Genomic DNA, 15,484 nt, shown 5'->3' on the forward strand with positions numbered 1-15,484 from the left:
TGACGACAACAGAAGTGGACAAAGAAACAAGACTCAGCAAATAGACACAGAAAACAGACAACCTGGGGGGGGGGGAGGAATTAAATAAATAAATTAAAAAAAAAAAAAAAGAGATGGACCGCAGGGAAGGGCCCATACTGAAGTGAGAGAGGGGAGGGAAAGGAAGGGACAGAGGCTAGAAGTGTCCCCAGGGGGGCCCCTGGCTTCATTAGGCTTCCTAGAAGCCTTTGCTGATCTTTTCCAAGCCAGGACAAGCAGGATGAGACTGGGGGAGGGTGGCTTTTAAGGACCAGAAGCAGCAGTCTTCCTGCAGGGACGCCGTGGTGCTGTGCAAGGTGCTGTGGGGACTATAGAAGGAAGCAGACTTCGAAGAAAACCCAGCAGGGCTACGGGGAGCATGCACGATGATGCTATGGTAAATTAGTCACAGATGGAGCAGATCCCTTCCAGCTTCAGAAAGGAGGTGGCATTTGAACTGAGTAAAATTCAGAACATCAGCCCTGATACTAGCTGTGAACTCTTGGCAAGTTAAGCTCTCTAAGCCTCAGTTTTCTCATCTGGAAATAAAAATAGTACTAGTTGTTATGAGGACTGGTTGAGATGATGCCTTTAAAAATGACGATTAGGGGAAGCGGATGTGGCTCAAGTGATTGGGCTCCTGCCTACCACATGGGGGGACTCGGTTCAATCCCTGGGGCCTCCTGGTAAAAAAAAGTGTGGGGGGAGGCGGCAGGGAAAAAAGTGATGGTTAGAAAACTACAGCTAATGTAACTTATGGACTAGAGTTAATAGTAACATTGTAATATTCATATTTTTGTGTCAATGGCAACTCAATGCTAAGGGTCAACAATAGGGGGGCTAAAAGGCTTTGGGGATCTTTCTTTTTCGAGTAATGAAAGTGTAAAGTTGACTGTGGCTATGACAGCACAATTCTGTGATGATACTGAGAGCCACTGCATGCACACTGCGGATGGATTGTACAAGGCATGGGGCATCATAGTGAACCCTGTGGTGGGTAATGGACAGTGGTTACCAGGACAAAGGTGAGAACGTTCTTTTATGAAGTATAACAAGTGTACAACACTATCACATGGTATTAATAGTAGGGTGGTCTATGGGAAAACACACCTAATGTGAAGCAATGGGCTATATTACTAGTAATATTTTTTCTGGTCTTTATTTAATTTTTAAATTTTTAGAGAAGTTTTAGATTTACAGAAAAGGTACACAGAAAGTACAGAGAGTTCCCATATAATCCCTACATACAGATATACACACACACACAGCCTTCCCTATTATTAACGTCTTACATTAGTTACAATTGAGGAATCAATATTGAAACCTCGCTTCTAACCAAAGTCTACAGTTTACATTATGGTTTACGCTTTGTGTTGTACAGTTTTATAGGCTTAGACACGTTGTTAATGTCATGTATTCATCAACAGAGTGTCATACAAAACAGTTTCAACTGCCCTAAAAACGCCCTGTGTGCTACCCTCTTACCCCTCCCCTCCCCTCTGAACTGGGGCAACCACTATATTTATATCCACGTGGGTAGCAGTAATACGTTGATGCTCTTCACCAGTTATAACAAACGTTCCACAACAATGCAAGGTACTGGTGGTGGGGCCATGTGTGGGAATCCTGCCTGTTACGCATGATTGTTTTGTAAATTCACAACCCCTCCAATTAAAATAATAATACACCAAATGTAAGGTGAGGAATATAGTTGGTAGTAGTATTTTGACAACACCAATGCAAAAGAGTGGGTGGAGGAGTGGCGTATGAGACCCCTGTGTGGTGTTACGTATGTTTATTTTGTAAGTTTGCAATCTCTACTATACATTTATTGTTTATGTGTGTTCATGTATGAATGATACACTTCAATTAAAAAAAAATAGCATTAAAAAAAAAAAGTGGTGGTTAGCCCAGCACCTGGCACAGAGGGGAAGCTGGATGAACGCTCGGCATTGCCTCGGGGATGACTGGCGGTGGGTGGACCGACCAGGAGGGGCGGACATCCCCAAGGAAAGAAGTTTGTGAACGCGGAGCGGGGGGCAGCGGGCGGCGGGAGGGGCCGCCGGGCGGGGTTGGAAGACAGGTGTTGGCAGGGTCGGGACCGCCCCGGCAGCAGCCCCCAGGCCGACCCCGCGCTCCCTCCCCGGGTCCCCAGCTCCCCGTATGCAAATGGCTGTTTTGCCTGGGCTCGGGGCCAGGCGCGGGGGCCCTGCCAGGGGGCGTGGCCGGCGGCCCCCGCCCCGCGCCGCGTGCTCACCTGGGGCGTGTGGCAATCCTGGCCGCGCCGTGAGCTGCGCGGGCCGGAGCGGCGGGGCGCGCGGCGGCGGCGGCCGGGGGCGCGAGGAAGGAGACCCTGGCTTCCCAGGGGACCCGGCTGGGGCAGACGCTAGGGACCTGGGCGGGCGCTGGTTTTGGCCCCGCCTGGGGCAGGATGGTGAATCTGGAGCCCATGCACCCAGGTGAGGCACGGAGAGAGGGAGCTCCGACAGGTGTCACCACCCGCGTCCAGGGCCGAGGGAGAGGGGGCCGTTTTCCGGGCGTGGGTGGGGGGGGGGGCTTATTTCTCAACGGCCTGGAGGGGGCAGTGTGGATAGCGGCGCCCGGGGGCCGGCATAGGTGTGTCTGGGGGGACTAAAGGGAATGACTCTGGGAGAAGGAACCTTGGAAAAGATCGGGGTAGGACAGGGATGGGTGGGTGGGCGGGAGACCCCGGTCTGGAGAGGGCAGGGGTAGGGGCCTGGGTGTGCGGCGCTGTTGTAGTCTCTGAGGGTGTGGAGCCAGCGAGCCTGTGTAAGGCAAATGCGTGTCTGCACATGCTGCAGGTGACACTCAGGGGAGGCAGAGTGGCATTTGTAAGGGCTGGGAGTGGGTCGGGGGCTTCGGAGAAGTGGGCAGGGCAATTGCAGAGGCACACCTGGGCCCCAGGTGCCATGCCACACGTTATTGAATAGGGCTGGCGGAAGGGTGTGCCCATATGTGTCAGAGGCACGTCTACCTGTCCCCTTGTGTGTTGGGAGAGGTGCTGGTGCAGACCCGAAGGTGGCATGCTGCTGGGCTGAAGACACCTGCACATGTGTTCCAGGAGCATCTGCCTGGGAGGGTTGGCAGTGGGAGGAGCAACCTGCACCTGGGCCTGTGGGGTTGGTGCTGCACACATCCCCTGGCTCCCACATTCCTTGGATTCAGGCACCGAGCCCCATACCTGAGGGTTGGGAACCTAGATGAAATGCTTTGCTAGCAGTCAGTTTCCCTTTCGTAAATTGTGAGTAAGAGGCATGGAGGGAACCAAGGTTCCTCCTATCGCCACCAGGCCGACCCCCCTTCTGCAGCCCAGCTGGGGCAGGTGCTGGAGGGCTGGGCTTGCCTTGGTCTTGGTGTCAGGGTGGACCTTCCCCGAGGGTTTGGGGGCCTGAGCAGAGAACAGGGGCTCCAGGTGAAGAAAGCTGTGCTTGACTTAGCCTTTCATACCCAGCAACTTGCCTCCCAAGGGGAAGCAGCACCCCCGTGGCCTTTATTTGGGATTCCAGGGCTGTTGATCTGAGCATTGTTATCTGCTTTCCTTTCTGGAGGAGTTGGGGAAGGCACTTCTCTTTACCCACCCCAACAAGCAAAGCAGGCTCGAGGCTTGGGCCCTTCCAGGCACCTGCCAGTCCTGGAAACAGTCAGGCGCATGGGGGACCCTGGATCCAGAGATGGCCAGATGCTACTTCCTGGCAGGGCTGAGGGAGACACAGGCTGGCAGAGGTGCTGACACTGAGCGGATCCACGGGACGTGCCAGGAGGGGCTGGGTGTGGCAGGAGGGACCATCCAACATCCGGGAAATTCTGTTTCCAGACCCCATGGTACCAACGCGGAGCAGGGCACGGCTCGGAGCAGGTGCCCTGGGAAGGCTCTGTCCTGCCTCCCTCCCCAGCAAGGCCTTGGGTGGGAGCAGGGCTCTTCAGATGGGTGCACCAACACAGGAAAGTTCTTCAGGACCCAGAGCAGACCCTCCCACACTCCCTGGGGGGTTCCACCCCATGTCTCCTGAGGCCCCTGTGCTGGGGAAGTAAGAGGTCAGCTGGGACCCAGGAAGGAAGCAGCCCGAGGGGCCAAGGGGTCAGGCAGAGGTTTAGGAGGCGAGAGCCAAGCCCCCGAGCCTTTGCCTTGGAGGGAGCTCTGAGCCAGTCCGTCTCCGGAGCCCAGACCTACCCCCCACCCCATGCCCTATGGACAAGGGGGACCCCTCGGGGAGGGGCCCACCTACCCAGGGGGCGCTTGCCTGACTCACGTCCCAGAGGCAGCTTGCCAGCCCGCTCCTCTGGTTGTTCTCCCCTCAGGGTTCCCCGTCAGGACTCCCTGGGCCTCCCTGTGAGGCGCCTCCGTGTGACCCCTGGGTGGTGTCTGGGTCCCCTTCAGTGGCTCCTCAAAGGCGTTTCTTGACTTGGGACTCTCTGTGGAGTCTCTCTGAGTCCCACCCTCTCTGCTGGGTGCTCTCTGTGGCTTTTAATTCTGGGCTCTTCTCTGTCGGGTCCTTCAGCATAGGCCGGCTGAGGGGTCTCTGACACTCCCTCAGTGGAGTGTCTCGTTATGGGGGCTCTCAGTCCAGGCTTTCCCTCCCCCACAGTAACCCCGCACCCTACTGCTTCTTGGCATATAGCCCTTCCCCTTGCGATCCCGGGGCCCATGAGGTCTCTTCCTCCATTGACTTGCTGGACGGTTTGACTGGAGGATGGGGGAGACACAGGCGCACATAAACCAAGGTGCAGGCTTGCCCCCGTGTCCCTGTTCAGACAGCTCCCCAGCACTGCAGCCCGAGTCCCGCCCTCCCGCTGCCCTGGTCAGCTGGGGGAAGGCATGATTCAGGCCTTCCCCAAACCTGGGCACTCTGTACTTACAGGGCAGGCATCTGTCACACAGGAGCGCCGACACCCGAGCAGCCACGAGGTCAGCAGGTGTGGGGGCGCCCCAGTCAAGGAGGGGCTCCCCCCAGGCTGAGAGAAGGCATGGGGTGGACAAGGGTCAGAGAGGGACACTGCCAGGGAGGCAGAGGAGAGACGGAGGGAAAGAGGCGAAGCGGCAGGAGGGGGCCGCCGGCCCCAGGGGAGCGCCTCTCTTGCCTTTCCCCTCATCTCGAGCTGTTCCATGCCTTCACCAGGGCTGCCATAACAGCCTGGTGCCTGCTGGAAGTCGGGGATACCACTTGGGTAGGAAGAGGGGGTGGCTTTGTCTTAGAGACCAGAGAAGCCTCCTTCAGGGAAGAGTTGGAGCTCTGGCTAGATCAGAAGTGGGACTGGTGGGTCCCTGGAAGTCCCCCCCCCGTGGAAGTGCCTTTCTCAACCCGTGTGTGAGGGGGAAGTCAGAAGACAATGCCAGCTCCTTCTAAGGAGGTGAAGCCTGGGAAGTAGGGGAGAAGGGCTGGGGCCCTCCGCTTTCCCAGCTTAGCCTGGACCCAGGAGGCCCCCTGCGTGGTGGGCCGAGTCTGCAGCCCGCAGGAAGGCGTGCCCCCTGGCCAGCTCACACACACACCCTGGTTAGCGAACGTCTGAGGAGGGCCTGCTCCTGTGTCATCTCAAGGCCCAGGGAGGGCCAGGCCAGCGGTCAACATCTGTCCCCAGCTTCAGGTGTGACGGTGCCTGGTGAGGCACTTGCGGGTGTGCACCTGGAACCCGGGCACTTAAGCAGAGTGGCTGAGCCTCCCCAGGGGAGGGAGCGATGGCAAGGAGCCCGCTCCATCTCCACTGAGATAAGAACCCCGGCCAGGAGGCGGCCCCACCCCACACCGCTCACCCTCTCCTGGCAAGTGCTGTCTGACCGCTGAAGGGTTACAGAGGCTCCCGAGTTTCGGTGTTGGCCCATTTTTAGGCTGAGCCCCAAGAGCTAGTCCCACCCATCAGCCTCAGCCTCCTACGGGGCAGGAACAGGTTCTCAGCATCGCAGTGTCCTGTGGGACTTCAGAAGGCGTTTGACACACCGTCTCACCCTGCCCCTCCAGCAGGCTCAAATCCTTCAGTCCTTAAGTGTCCAAATGAAGAGCTGATGGCCTGGGCAGAGTGCAGGGCCTTCGATCCTTCACGACTTATTCTCAGACATGATTAAGAGCAAATTTTAAGCTAATTTAGAGCATGAATGAGGTGGTTTCTGGGGATGCGTGAAGATGATGCAGGGAATGGGTGTTGGGTTGCAGATATATCGTCACGCTTTAGCTCAAGCGTTACCCCCCTGAGATCAGGAATTCAAAATGCGTTGATGCAGAGAGGCTGGCCAGCCCAGGCTCACCGCCTCAGAAACCCTTCCTGTTCCCTGAACACTGGCCCCTGGAAGTCAGAATTTGGAGAATGTTAAGGACTTCCCAGGTGAAGTAGAGAAACCAGCCCACAGGGTTGTTATAATGGGGGGAAGGGTCAGGGGAAAGGGCAGGAGTAGGGGGCAGGAGGGGTGTGGGACTAACACCACAAGTGGAAGGGAATCGTGTTCCCCAGGACCTTTCCAGAAGGCAGTCCCGTTCCCAAGTGTCAAGCCCAAGTGGCGTTTAGTTAGTTCGTTTAGTATGGGTTGCTTTTGTGCTGAGAAGTGCCAGGCAGTTTTCGTTCAGGATTTCATTGACTGCTCCCAATTATCCTGGGAGGTATCATTAGTTCCACATTTCATTTGAGAAAACTAAGATTCAAATATGTGGCAGTGTCCGCCAGCATTGGGATTAAATCCAGGTGCTACAGAAGCAGGTTAAAAGCCCCAGAGCGGGAGGACTCTGCTCCTGGGAGCTGCACCTTCCTGGCATTTCCAATGGGGGCCTTTTTCCCAGCTCTGTTGGGGACTCCCTAAGGGGTGACGTGAGCTGAGCAGATCTGTGATAGGCAAGGCCCAGGTCTAGGTGAGCCACGGCAGAGACCACGGCAGAGCCACTGGCAGGTCCACGTGGCCCACACTTGTTATCCTACATATTCACGCAGACTGTACAGAAAGCTTAAAACTGCAGCAGGAACGACTTAGATTGGGCTCAAGAAATGCCTTCCTCAGTGTGGCACCCTGGAGGGGCCCTGGGGCTTCGGTTGCTGCGTCTCCTCTCGGGGGACCATGCGGTGCAGTGCTGGTTGGGGAAGTGGGGGAGCTCCGCAGACCTCCCCCAGGAGCAGAGATGACCGCTTCAAGCGTTAACCCAGGAATCTTCAGTTTGGTGGGTCTCAAAAAATTCCTCAAACCACAGTGACTCCTGAGGTTCTTAGTCCTGCTTCTGGAGTGTTCTAAGGGCTGAGAGCCTCTGGACTGGTCATCTCTGCCTTGCACAGGGCTCACCTCTCCTGCATAGCTGTCACTACCCCCCAGAGGGGCGCCATGTAAATCTCTGCCAGAGCCAGACTCATCATTGCCCTAGAAAGGGTAGTTTTCCAACCCCACGGTCCCCGGGCGGAGGGCCACCCTTTCGCACCTCCTGAGCATCTACAGACCTCGGCCTGGACTGGCAGCTGCCCGATTACCTGATGCAAATGAAGACTGCCTGCCCAACTGCGATTGGCTGGGGAGCCGGCTATGCAAATCGACTCACCCAGGCTAGATCTGGGTTGAAAGAGTTGAAGTGCTGCCCCAGAGAAGAGGGAGGGGTGAAGGGGGTGGGTCAACACGATTTGAATAAAATATTCTTCTGTCCTTAACGGATTCGGTATTGGGTGGATTAATAAGGAGAGGAGCCCACAGTGAGGGAGTGGGTTCCAAGTTGCCTCTTTCCTTCTCTCCGTTGACCCTTGCAGGAGTCTTCGGGGGGTCAGGGGTGGTGGCAGTTGTCTGTGAAGGGTGAATGTTTAATTGATTGAGATGAAGCAGGGTGGAGGTGAGGCCGGGCCAGCTGCACTTGGGGGCTGAGACGGGGCCTGGTCGGTATTGTCTCTCCCTGGGGCACACCCTGGCCTGCCATCCCTTTCCCACTGAGGAATTTGAAGGAGTAGGAGAGAAGGTAAGGATCCAGGAAAAGCCCTGGTTCAAGAGGGCACCTTTAGCTCCCAGGGTAGGGCTCTGTGGGGTCGGGAGAGGAATAGCTCTTACGCTGCTTTAAAAAATAAACTCCCCAAATCCCAAAGGAAATTCGGGTTGGGAGTAGAGAGAGCCAACCCTCTCCCCTCTCCCCCCACCCACCTCCCCTTATTAACATTTTACCAGCTGAGTCTTGGTGATAGGAAGGAGTGTCAATGGATGAGGCGGAAGGTGAGAGGCCCTGCAGTAGCTCCAGAGCCGGGGAAAGAGGCTCGGGAGAGCAGGCAAGCGGGGTGGGGCTGTGTGCCCCCAAGCTTATGAATATTCTAATGGCTGTATGTTCGGGAATCAGGAATTTGAAAGTCTGATGGTTGTTGTAATTACACATTCATCTTTGCTGTTTGGTTAAAGCCACATATGTCAGAGCAAGAAAAATTGTGACCTGTTATTAAAATCAGTTGCGTTTTCCCCACAGACATCAAGATGAGTGGGGATGTGGCCGATTCCACGGACGCCCACAGAGCTCTCGGCCACGTGGAGACAGGTAGGCCTTCTCTTCTGGGGAATGGAAGAGGCAAGCGGGGGGGGCGGGGGGAGCTGTTGGGAACTGCGGAACAATGTGGTCGCTCTTCCTGGCTCGCTTGATCTTTCGGCCAATGAGACTGAAAAGCTGGGTCTTAGGAAATGAAAGAATCCCCTGATGATTTGGGCTAAGACCCTGCAGGCTCTGAATAGTAGATATGGGTCTGCAATGGAACTGAACCGCTGGGACTGGACTAGGGGGGGGCCATACCCTGAAAAACAGAAACCAATAAACACTAACACAGAAAGTTAAGGAGGAGGCTCCCTTCTGATGTGATCTTCCGACATCCTTCGCAGCAGGCTGAAGTCCCCGCTGCTGCTGATTGACGGAAGACGGAGCCTATCTTTGTAGATGGGGTCTGGGGCCGTTGAACTTCAGGGACTAATAGAGAGGCCCAAGTGCAAATGTTCCCCTTCTAATAATGGGGGGGGGGGGGGGTTGTCTCAAATAGGCTCAGAGAGGGAGGCTTTGTACCTGGCGATGACTTTGCTTTGTGAAGGGGAGAAAGGGGGCAGACAAGAACTGAGAAGAAAGTTTCTTAGCGCTCTATTTTTTAGCACCATAGTCCAAGACTTGCTTTGAACATTCCATAGAATTAAAAAGAACTTAGAGAAAGATGAGTATAAAGTATAACACCACCAAATAGCTTTAATAGCCTCCCAACAAGACCGCAATTAGTCTTGCCTCTGGATCATTAGAGACATAGAAATTAGGAGTGGAAGTGAATCGAGGTTCCCGCCCCTCCCCACCCCCAGCGAAGATCTTTTCCCAAGTATTCAGGAGGCAATTCCGTTCAGTTCTTGACGCTAAGAGACAGGGGATCCATGACAAGTTAATGGGGGGGGGGGGGGCAGGGGGCATCTGTGGAATGCATTTACCAAAAACTTTTCTGCTCCCTAATTTAATGTTTTCTAAGTAACCTAATTTAATATTGAAACAGTATCTACTTGCAGAGGGAGCAATACACACTCTGAGCCACCGCCTTTATGTTTTGCTTTGTACGTAGGAACAGGTGGTCTGGGCAGGGTGTGTGCCAGTTGTACCCATTTTTTCAATTGATTTATTAGCTGAGGTTTCCGAGTTGGGGTGGGGAGTGATCTCCCCAACTGAGAAGAAAATGCCCTCCAGTCTCAAGAACCTGAGCCAGGCTTTGTAATGGGTTCCGCCAAAGAGCAATGGACAGGGTCCCCGCGTTGGCGCTCTTTCCTAGAGAAAACCCGAGCCCAGGAGCCACCATCTAGAAGTCTGAGTTGCCCTTTCTGGAAAGCGGGCTGGCTGGAGCCAACTTCACCTGGGCCCTGTTGCTCCAGGTATGTGGAGACAGCGAAGAGGGTATCTGTATAGGAAGAAGGCCGCCTTTGCCAGGCGGGGACCAGTGCTCTGCGTTACGGCCACCAAATCGTTACGGCCACCAAATCGGGGCCACGGTTGGGAATGAGGGTGAGCCAGTGGGGGGCTGGGGTGCAGCCCCTGGGGGGGGTTGGGAATGTTAATGCATTACAGACACTGGAGCAGCCTCTCACCTCCAGTCTGGTTCTGCAGGGAAGCGATGTATAGAGCAGGCTGAGGGAGAAAGGGTCCCCTTCTAGGCTAGGACTTGGAAACTGCCATCATCCCAGGGTTCCTGCTGGTTCAGTGTGTGGCCTTAGACAAGCCCCTCCGCTTCCCTGGGACCGCAGCTTCCTCATAAAATGAGGGGCAGAAACAGATGCCTTGTGTGAAGGGTATGGCTTTAGAATGAAACAGACTTGGGATGAAACCCCCCAGTGCTGCGGCTTGCGCTGTGTGGCCTGATGACGTCACCTAGCTTGTCTCTTCGGCAAAGGGGGGAAGTAATGCCCGTGAGAGCGGCTTTGAGTCAGTTGCGCGGCTGTTTCCCACGGTGCTCGGCCAGTGCAGCTGTGTGGTCTCCTCTAATAACCGCACTAAGATGCTGTGATTCTGAACCGCACCGAAGGCACGTGGCTGCTGAGCACTTGGGGGCGGCAGGTAGCTGGCGTGTCCTCCACTTCACCGGGCCAGGTGGGTTGGCCCCCTTTCTCCTTTCAGGAAATGGTCCAGCGAGGGTCCTCCTGGACCCCAGGGAAAAGGTGATAGTCCCCACCCCGAGATCTTTCACTGGAGGGCTTTGCTCTAGCATGGGCTTTAGGTGGTCATCCAATCCCTGCGTGATTTTAAGGGCAAGAAAAAAGAGGTAGCTAATTAAAGTAACCAAACTTCCTGGAAAGTCGTTCTGACTCATCTTTTACAGAGGAAAGCTCATTATGAGTCACAATGCTTACCCGCTTGGTTTAATGGCTTCCTTTGGTTTTTAAAAGACAGATTCACCTTCCCAGCAGGGCATGAATTAAGGGGCAGTTTATCTCTGGGTTTTAAAGGAACTATAAACAAAGGTGACCTAGAAAGCCCCAACTCTCAGGAGAGCACCCTCAGTGTAGTGTGAAATCCCCAAGGAGCGGGAGGGGTGGGAGCTGGGAAAAGGAAGTGCGTTTTCCCATCCACACGGGCTGGGGAGGAAGGGAGAGCAGGTTCAGCCCGGCCAGCTCCTGGCTGATGCATGACTTGCAGGGAAGCATCCCCTGCCCTTTCCTTTTGCTTATGAGGAAGTCAGGCCCAGAGAGAGACTAAACTGCTCCAGCCCCCCGAGTGCCTTGTGGCAGCACTAGGGACCAGGCAGAGGCCCCTGAGCCCCTCAACTTGACTTGAGCCAAGTGGTTTGTAGATTCCTGAACTACCACCTCTTCTGTCCATCCTTTTACCACCTGAGCTGTGACTTCTTCATTCTAGAAGCTGACAACAATTTTTTTCTTTTCTCCACTGAGTGGTTGAGAATTCACAATTCAAAAGACCCCCAATTCTATAATTGACAGCCCCCAGGTGCTGACCCTATGACTTCTGAGCTCACTGGACACAGTATAACCTCAAACACAAGGTAGAAAACAAAAACGGGCTCAGGAGAAAAGAGGGAAATTCCCTAACATCCACGGAGCCTCCTCCCCAGAACAGGCACATGTAGGCACTTTCAAATACATAATCTCATTAATTCTTACAGTAACCCGACGAGATGGAGGCATTATTAGCCCCATTTTTTAAATTTTTAAAAATCTTTATTCATTTTTAAAAAATATTACATTAAAAAAATATGAGGTCCCATTCAACCCCACCGCCCCCACCCCCCACTCCCCCCACAGCAACACTCTCTCCCATCATCATGACACATCCATTGCATTTGGTAAGTACATCTCTGGGCATCGCTGCACCTCATGGTCAGTGGTCCACATCATAGCCCACACTCTCCCATGTTCCATCCAGTGGGCCCTGGGGGGATCTACAATGTCCTGTAATTGTCCGTGAAGCACCACCCAGGACAACTCCAAGTCCCGAAAATGCCTCCACATCTCATCTCTTCCTCCCATTCCCCGCACCCAGCAGCCACCATGGCCACTTTTCCCACACCAATGCCACATTTTCTCTGTGGACCTTGGATTGGTTGTGTCCATTGCACATCTATGTCAAGAGGGGGCTTAGATTCCACATGGATACTGGATGCAATCCTCCTGCTTTCAGTTGTAGGCACTCTAGGCTCCATGGTGTGGTGGTTGACCTTCTTCAACTCCATGTTAGCTGAGTGTATTAGCCCCATTTTTATCAGCGAGGAAATTGTGGCTCAGAACGAGAAACTCACTTGCCGAGGACCATGCGGTTTCCGACCAGGAATCAAACACAGGCCTGTCTGACCCCGTCAGGCTCTCCTCAGCTCTGCTGTTGACGCTGCCTCTTCCTGGGCAAACCCTTTCCCCATGGGGACCATATTTTCCTTCTCATCAAGGAGGGGTTGGGGCTAGATAAACTCCAAGGGCATAATTTTAAAAGATGTGTTCGTGGTTCTGCTTTTCCAAATTCTCTCCTGGCTGTTTCCACATCTCACATTTGTGGGTGGCTTTCCCCCCCGCGCTGTGCTTGCCCTCTCCATTCAGCCTTGCCTTTGCAGTTTCCCTCGCTATGCTCTCTCCTCAATCACCTCCAGCTGTCTTGCACTGCCTGGGCTCCCCTCCTCTTCCCTGACCTGGCTGGTAGGTTTTTAACCAACATCTTAACCAGTCTGTGTCAGACCTGGGACTTGGGAAGATGAGGAGCAGCCCCTGTGCTCAAGGAGCTTTCTTTCTAGTGCAAGGTTCCTTGGTTGAGCTGACAACAGTACAACCAACAGCTGTAAGAGGACTCTCAGGCACTTAGCCCTTTGGCCTTGACATCAGTTCTGTGATGTCATTTTCCCACTTGGCAGATGAGGAAATGCAGGCCGGTGATGGGAAAGGATGCTGGCTGATTTCTCCCAAATACCTAGTAAATGACAGAATTAAACCCAGGTCTGTCTAGGAACTTTTTACTCTACTTCCAAGATGGTAGTGGAAAGATTGAGAACCAACCTATCAAACCAGGGACAGAGCAGAGTGACAGCACCAAGGGAGATGCCAAGATTATTGAAACTGGCACCGGCAAAAGGGCTGGAGGGGAGCCAAGTCCCCCGAGGTGAGCTGGTCTAGTCCAAGAGGCAGAAGCTTGTTGGAGAAGAGAGGGAAAGGTAGTGGTAGTGGGGGGAGGGTGTTAACTCACTCCCTTCTGGTAGACTGAGGAGGATGAGAATCTAGCCTTGAAGAGAACTTTCTCCCTGCTTCTCTTCTTCCTGAACCAGCCTCCTTCACTGTCCCAGGGCCCCCAGCAGCTCTGCAGGCTCAGCTGTCATTTGACAGGAAACAGGGTGGGGTTACAAACCCATTTGAAACTGGAGCAAAGGCCTGGCACCCTTCCCTGATCAGAGACCTAAGAAGGAGGGGCTCCTGGAGAGGAACCCAGGGGGAAAAAGGGGAAAGTAGAGATGAGGGAGGGGACTGAACTTTGTGTCAATTGTCTTTCTTCTCCTGCTGAAATTGTCATATCTGGGAGGGGGGATAATTAACATCTGTCCCACCCCCAGAAGGATCACCCAGGTGAATTACAGGTTCCGGGACTCTTCGCAGAAAGTCTCATCACTTAACCTTAGGAATTTTCAGCATGACTTTAAGAAGGAATGGACATGATTTTATAGGCACAGAGAGATAAGTGATTTTCTAGAAGTTTCAGGGAAAGAATCAATAACTGATCCAAGACTAGAAATTCTCCCTACTCACAGTCAGCTCATTTCCAGGACTTCACTGGAAGTCCACCCTGCTGAGTACCCAAGAAAACAAGTGGAGGATGAAGAAACTGTGTCTCTCGCTGCAACCAAGAGTTGAAGTTCCAGACAGGAACAGGCAGAAGACATTTAGAGATGAGTGCAGTTTTCAATCACATATTTATTGAATAAAACTATTCTTTAAATGACAAAAAGAACAGAAAAAAAAATCTAGGAAGTACTTAGGGGTATAAGGTGAGACCTGGGGGAAGGTAGGAGAAGTGTCTCCTGTTGACTGACTCTCCTAAATGTGGCACATGTGTGTGGACAGACACACACACACACATACACACACACACCCTCCCTTTTCATGATTAAATTACAGAATGGGCATGAAGGCATTTTGAAGAGTGGACACCGCCATACAAATGCAATCCATTATTTGGTTGATATTATAATTGTTGGGAAGAGTGTGAGAGACCACGACCAAGCTCTGGCACAGAGAGGTGGGGCAAGGCTACTTGTGCCCTGACTTGCGTTTACTTGTTGTAACATATGAAGGAGGGTGATGCAGGGACGAGATGGAGGGGATGGGCTCGATGGTCTCTAGGGATCTCATCCGGTGACCCTGGTCCTGTGCGTCAGTCTGAACCTGCTGTATCTTACTTCTGTGGAAGAGTAAATGTAGCCACAGTCCCTCCAGATGTTAAGAGGGAACTGATAAGAATCCTGGAGGTTGTAAGAACTCTGGAAGGGCAGCCTGTCCATGCTTGTCTCTTCCTTTGGAGACATTTCAAATGAGATCTCTGATAAATGAGAGAATCTACTATTGAAGATTTTTTTCTCATCTGTCCTCCATCCTGAAGAGAAGTCAACTTCGCAATTTCTCCTAGCCACCTATTCCTTATAAGGACAATCCTCAGTGTCTGCAGTCCTTTCTTATCTCTCACCTAAGACCCTCATGCTGCAGCGTAAGCCTCCTGTTCTGGCCTTGGTACACCTGAGCAGTTTCCATCCCATCTTGTTTCCGGTTCCTGTGACAGAGAGGTTGGAAGGCCCTGATCCACCACCAGCTATCATACGGTGGTCCTGTGAGCCAGAGGTATCACAAGGGTAGCCTGCAGTGTCAGGAAACACCTGTCTGCCTCCAGCACTCAGAGAGCCCCAAAAGCAAAAACCCCTGCACTGTGACTTCCCACTCATAGGCGCATGTTCATCCGTAGACCTCATCCAGCCCCCAGTCTAGAGAGGGCGGGTGGTACCGCCAGTCCTGCCAGATGCCCTCCCCTCCTCCCCTTGGAGGTCTCTGTGAGGAAATGGCCGCCTGTATTCCCAGCTGCCACCTGCAGCCCCCAGGACAGCATGGTCCCCACTTTTTCTCCACCCTAAAAGGGGACAATGTAAAGGAGCCCAGGCTGGGGGCCAGCCATGCAGTGTCTTTCAGCATCTGAAGCTCCCTTCCTCCATCCATGGTCACTGCTGCTCACACAGCCTGGGGCAAAGGACCAGTTTGTATTTCCAGCCCTTCACAAACCAGCGCGTGGCCCTCCTGTGTGTCGCCACCCACCACGCGGGTTCAACAGCACCCCAAACTGGTCTATGCCTGATTCGGCAGGAAGAGGCCACCGGCCACGTGCTTACAAATTCTTACTCTCAGTGTTTGTTCCTGTCTGGTCCTGGACTTAACAAGACCGGGCCTGGTCCTTGGACCACACTCTGAGGCGCCTTGCCTTGGAGGAGCTTGCGTTGTGGCATTCCACAAGCAGTGGATCTCTCTCGTCGT

At 53.6% G+C, this 15,484-nt stretch overlaps 1 protein-coding gene across 1 annotated transcript in view; it reads left to right on the top strand.

Moving 5' to 3' along the window:
- Positions 1 to 2,350: 2,350 nt before the first annotated feature.
- POU2F3 (POU class 2 homeobox 3) overlaps positions 2,351 to 15,484 on the top strand; it is a 75,708-nt gene continuing 62,574 nt past the window's right edge. Inside the window, exons 1-2 of the mRNA XM_023589111.3 lie at positions 2,351 to 2,477; positions 8,442 to 8,510. Of these exons, the coding sequence (XP_023444879.1) occupies positions 2,450 to 2,477; positions 8,442 to 8,510 (97 nt within the window). The 5' untranslated portion in view covers positions 2,351 to 2,449. The remainder of the gene's footprint in view (positions 2,478 to 8,441; positions 8,511 to 15,484) is intronic.

Source organism: Dasypus novemcinctus, chromosome 27, assembly GCF_030445035.2.
Source record: "Dasypus novemcinctus isolate mDasNov1 chromosome 27, mDasNov1.1.hap2, whole genome shotgun sequence".
Classification (NCBI taxonomy): domain Eukaryota; kingdom Metazoa; phylum Chordata; class Mammalia; order Cingulata; family Dasypodidae; genus Dasypus; species Dasypus novemcinctus.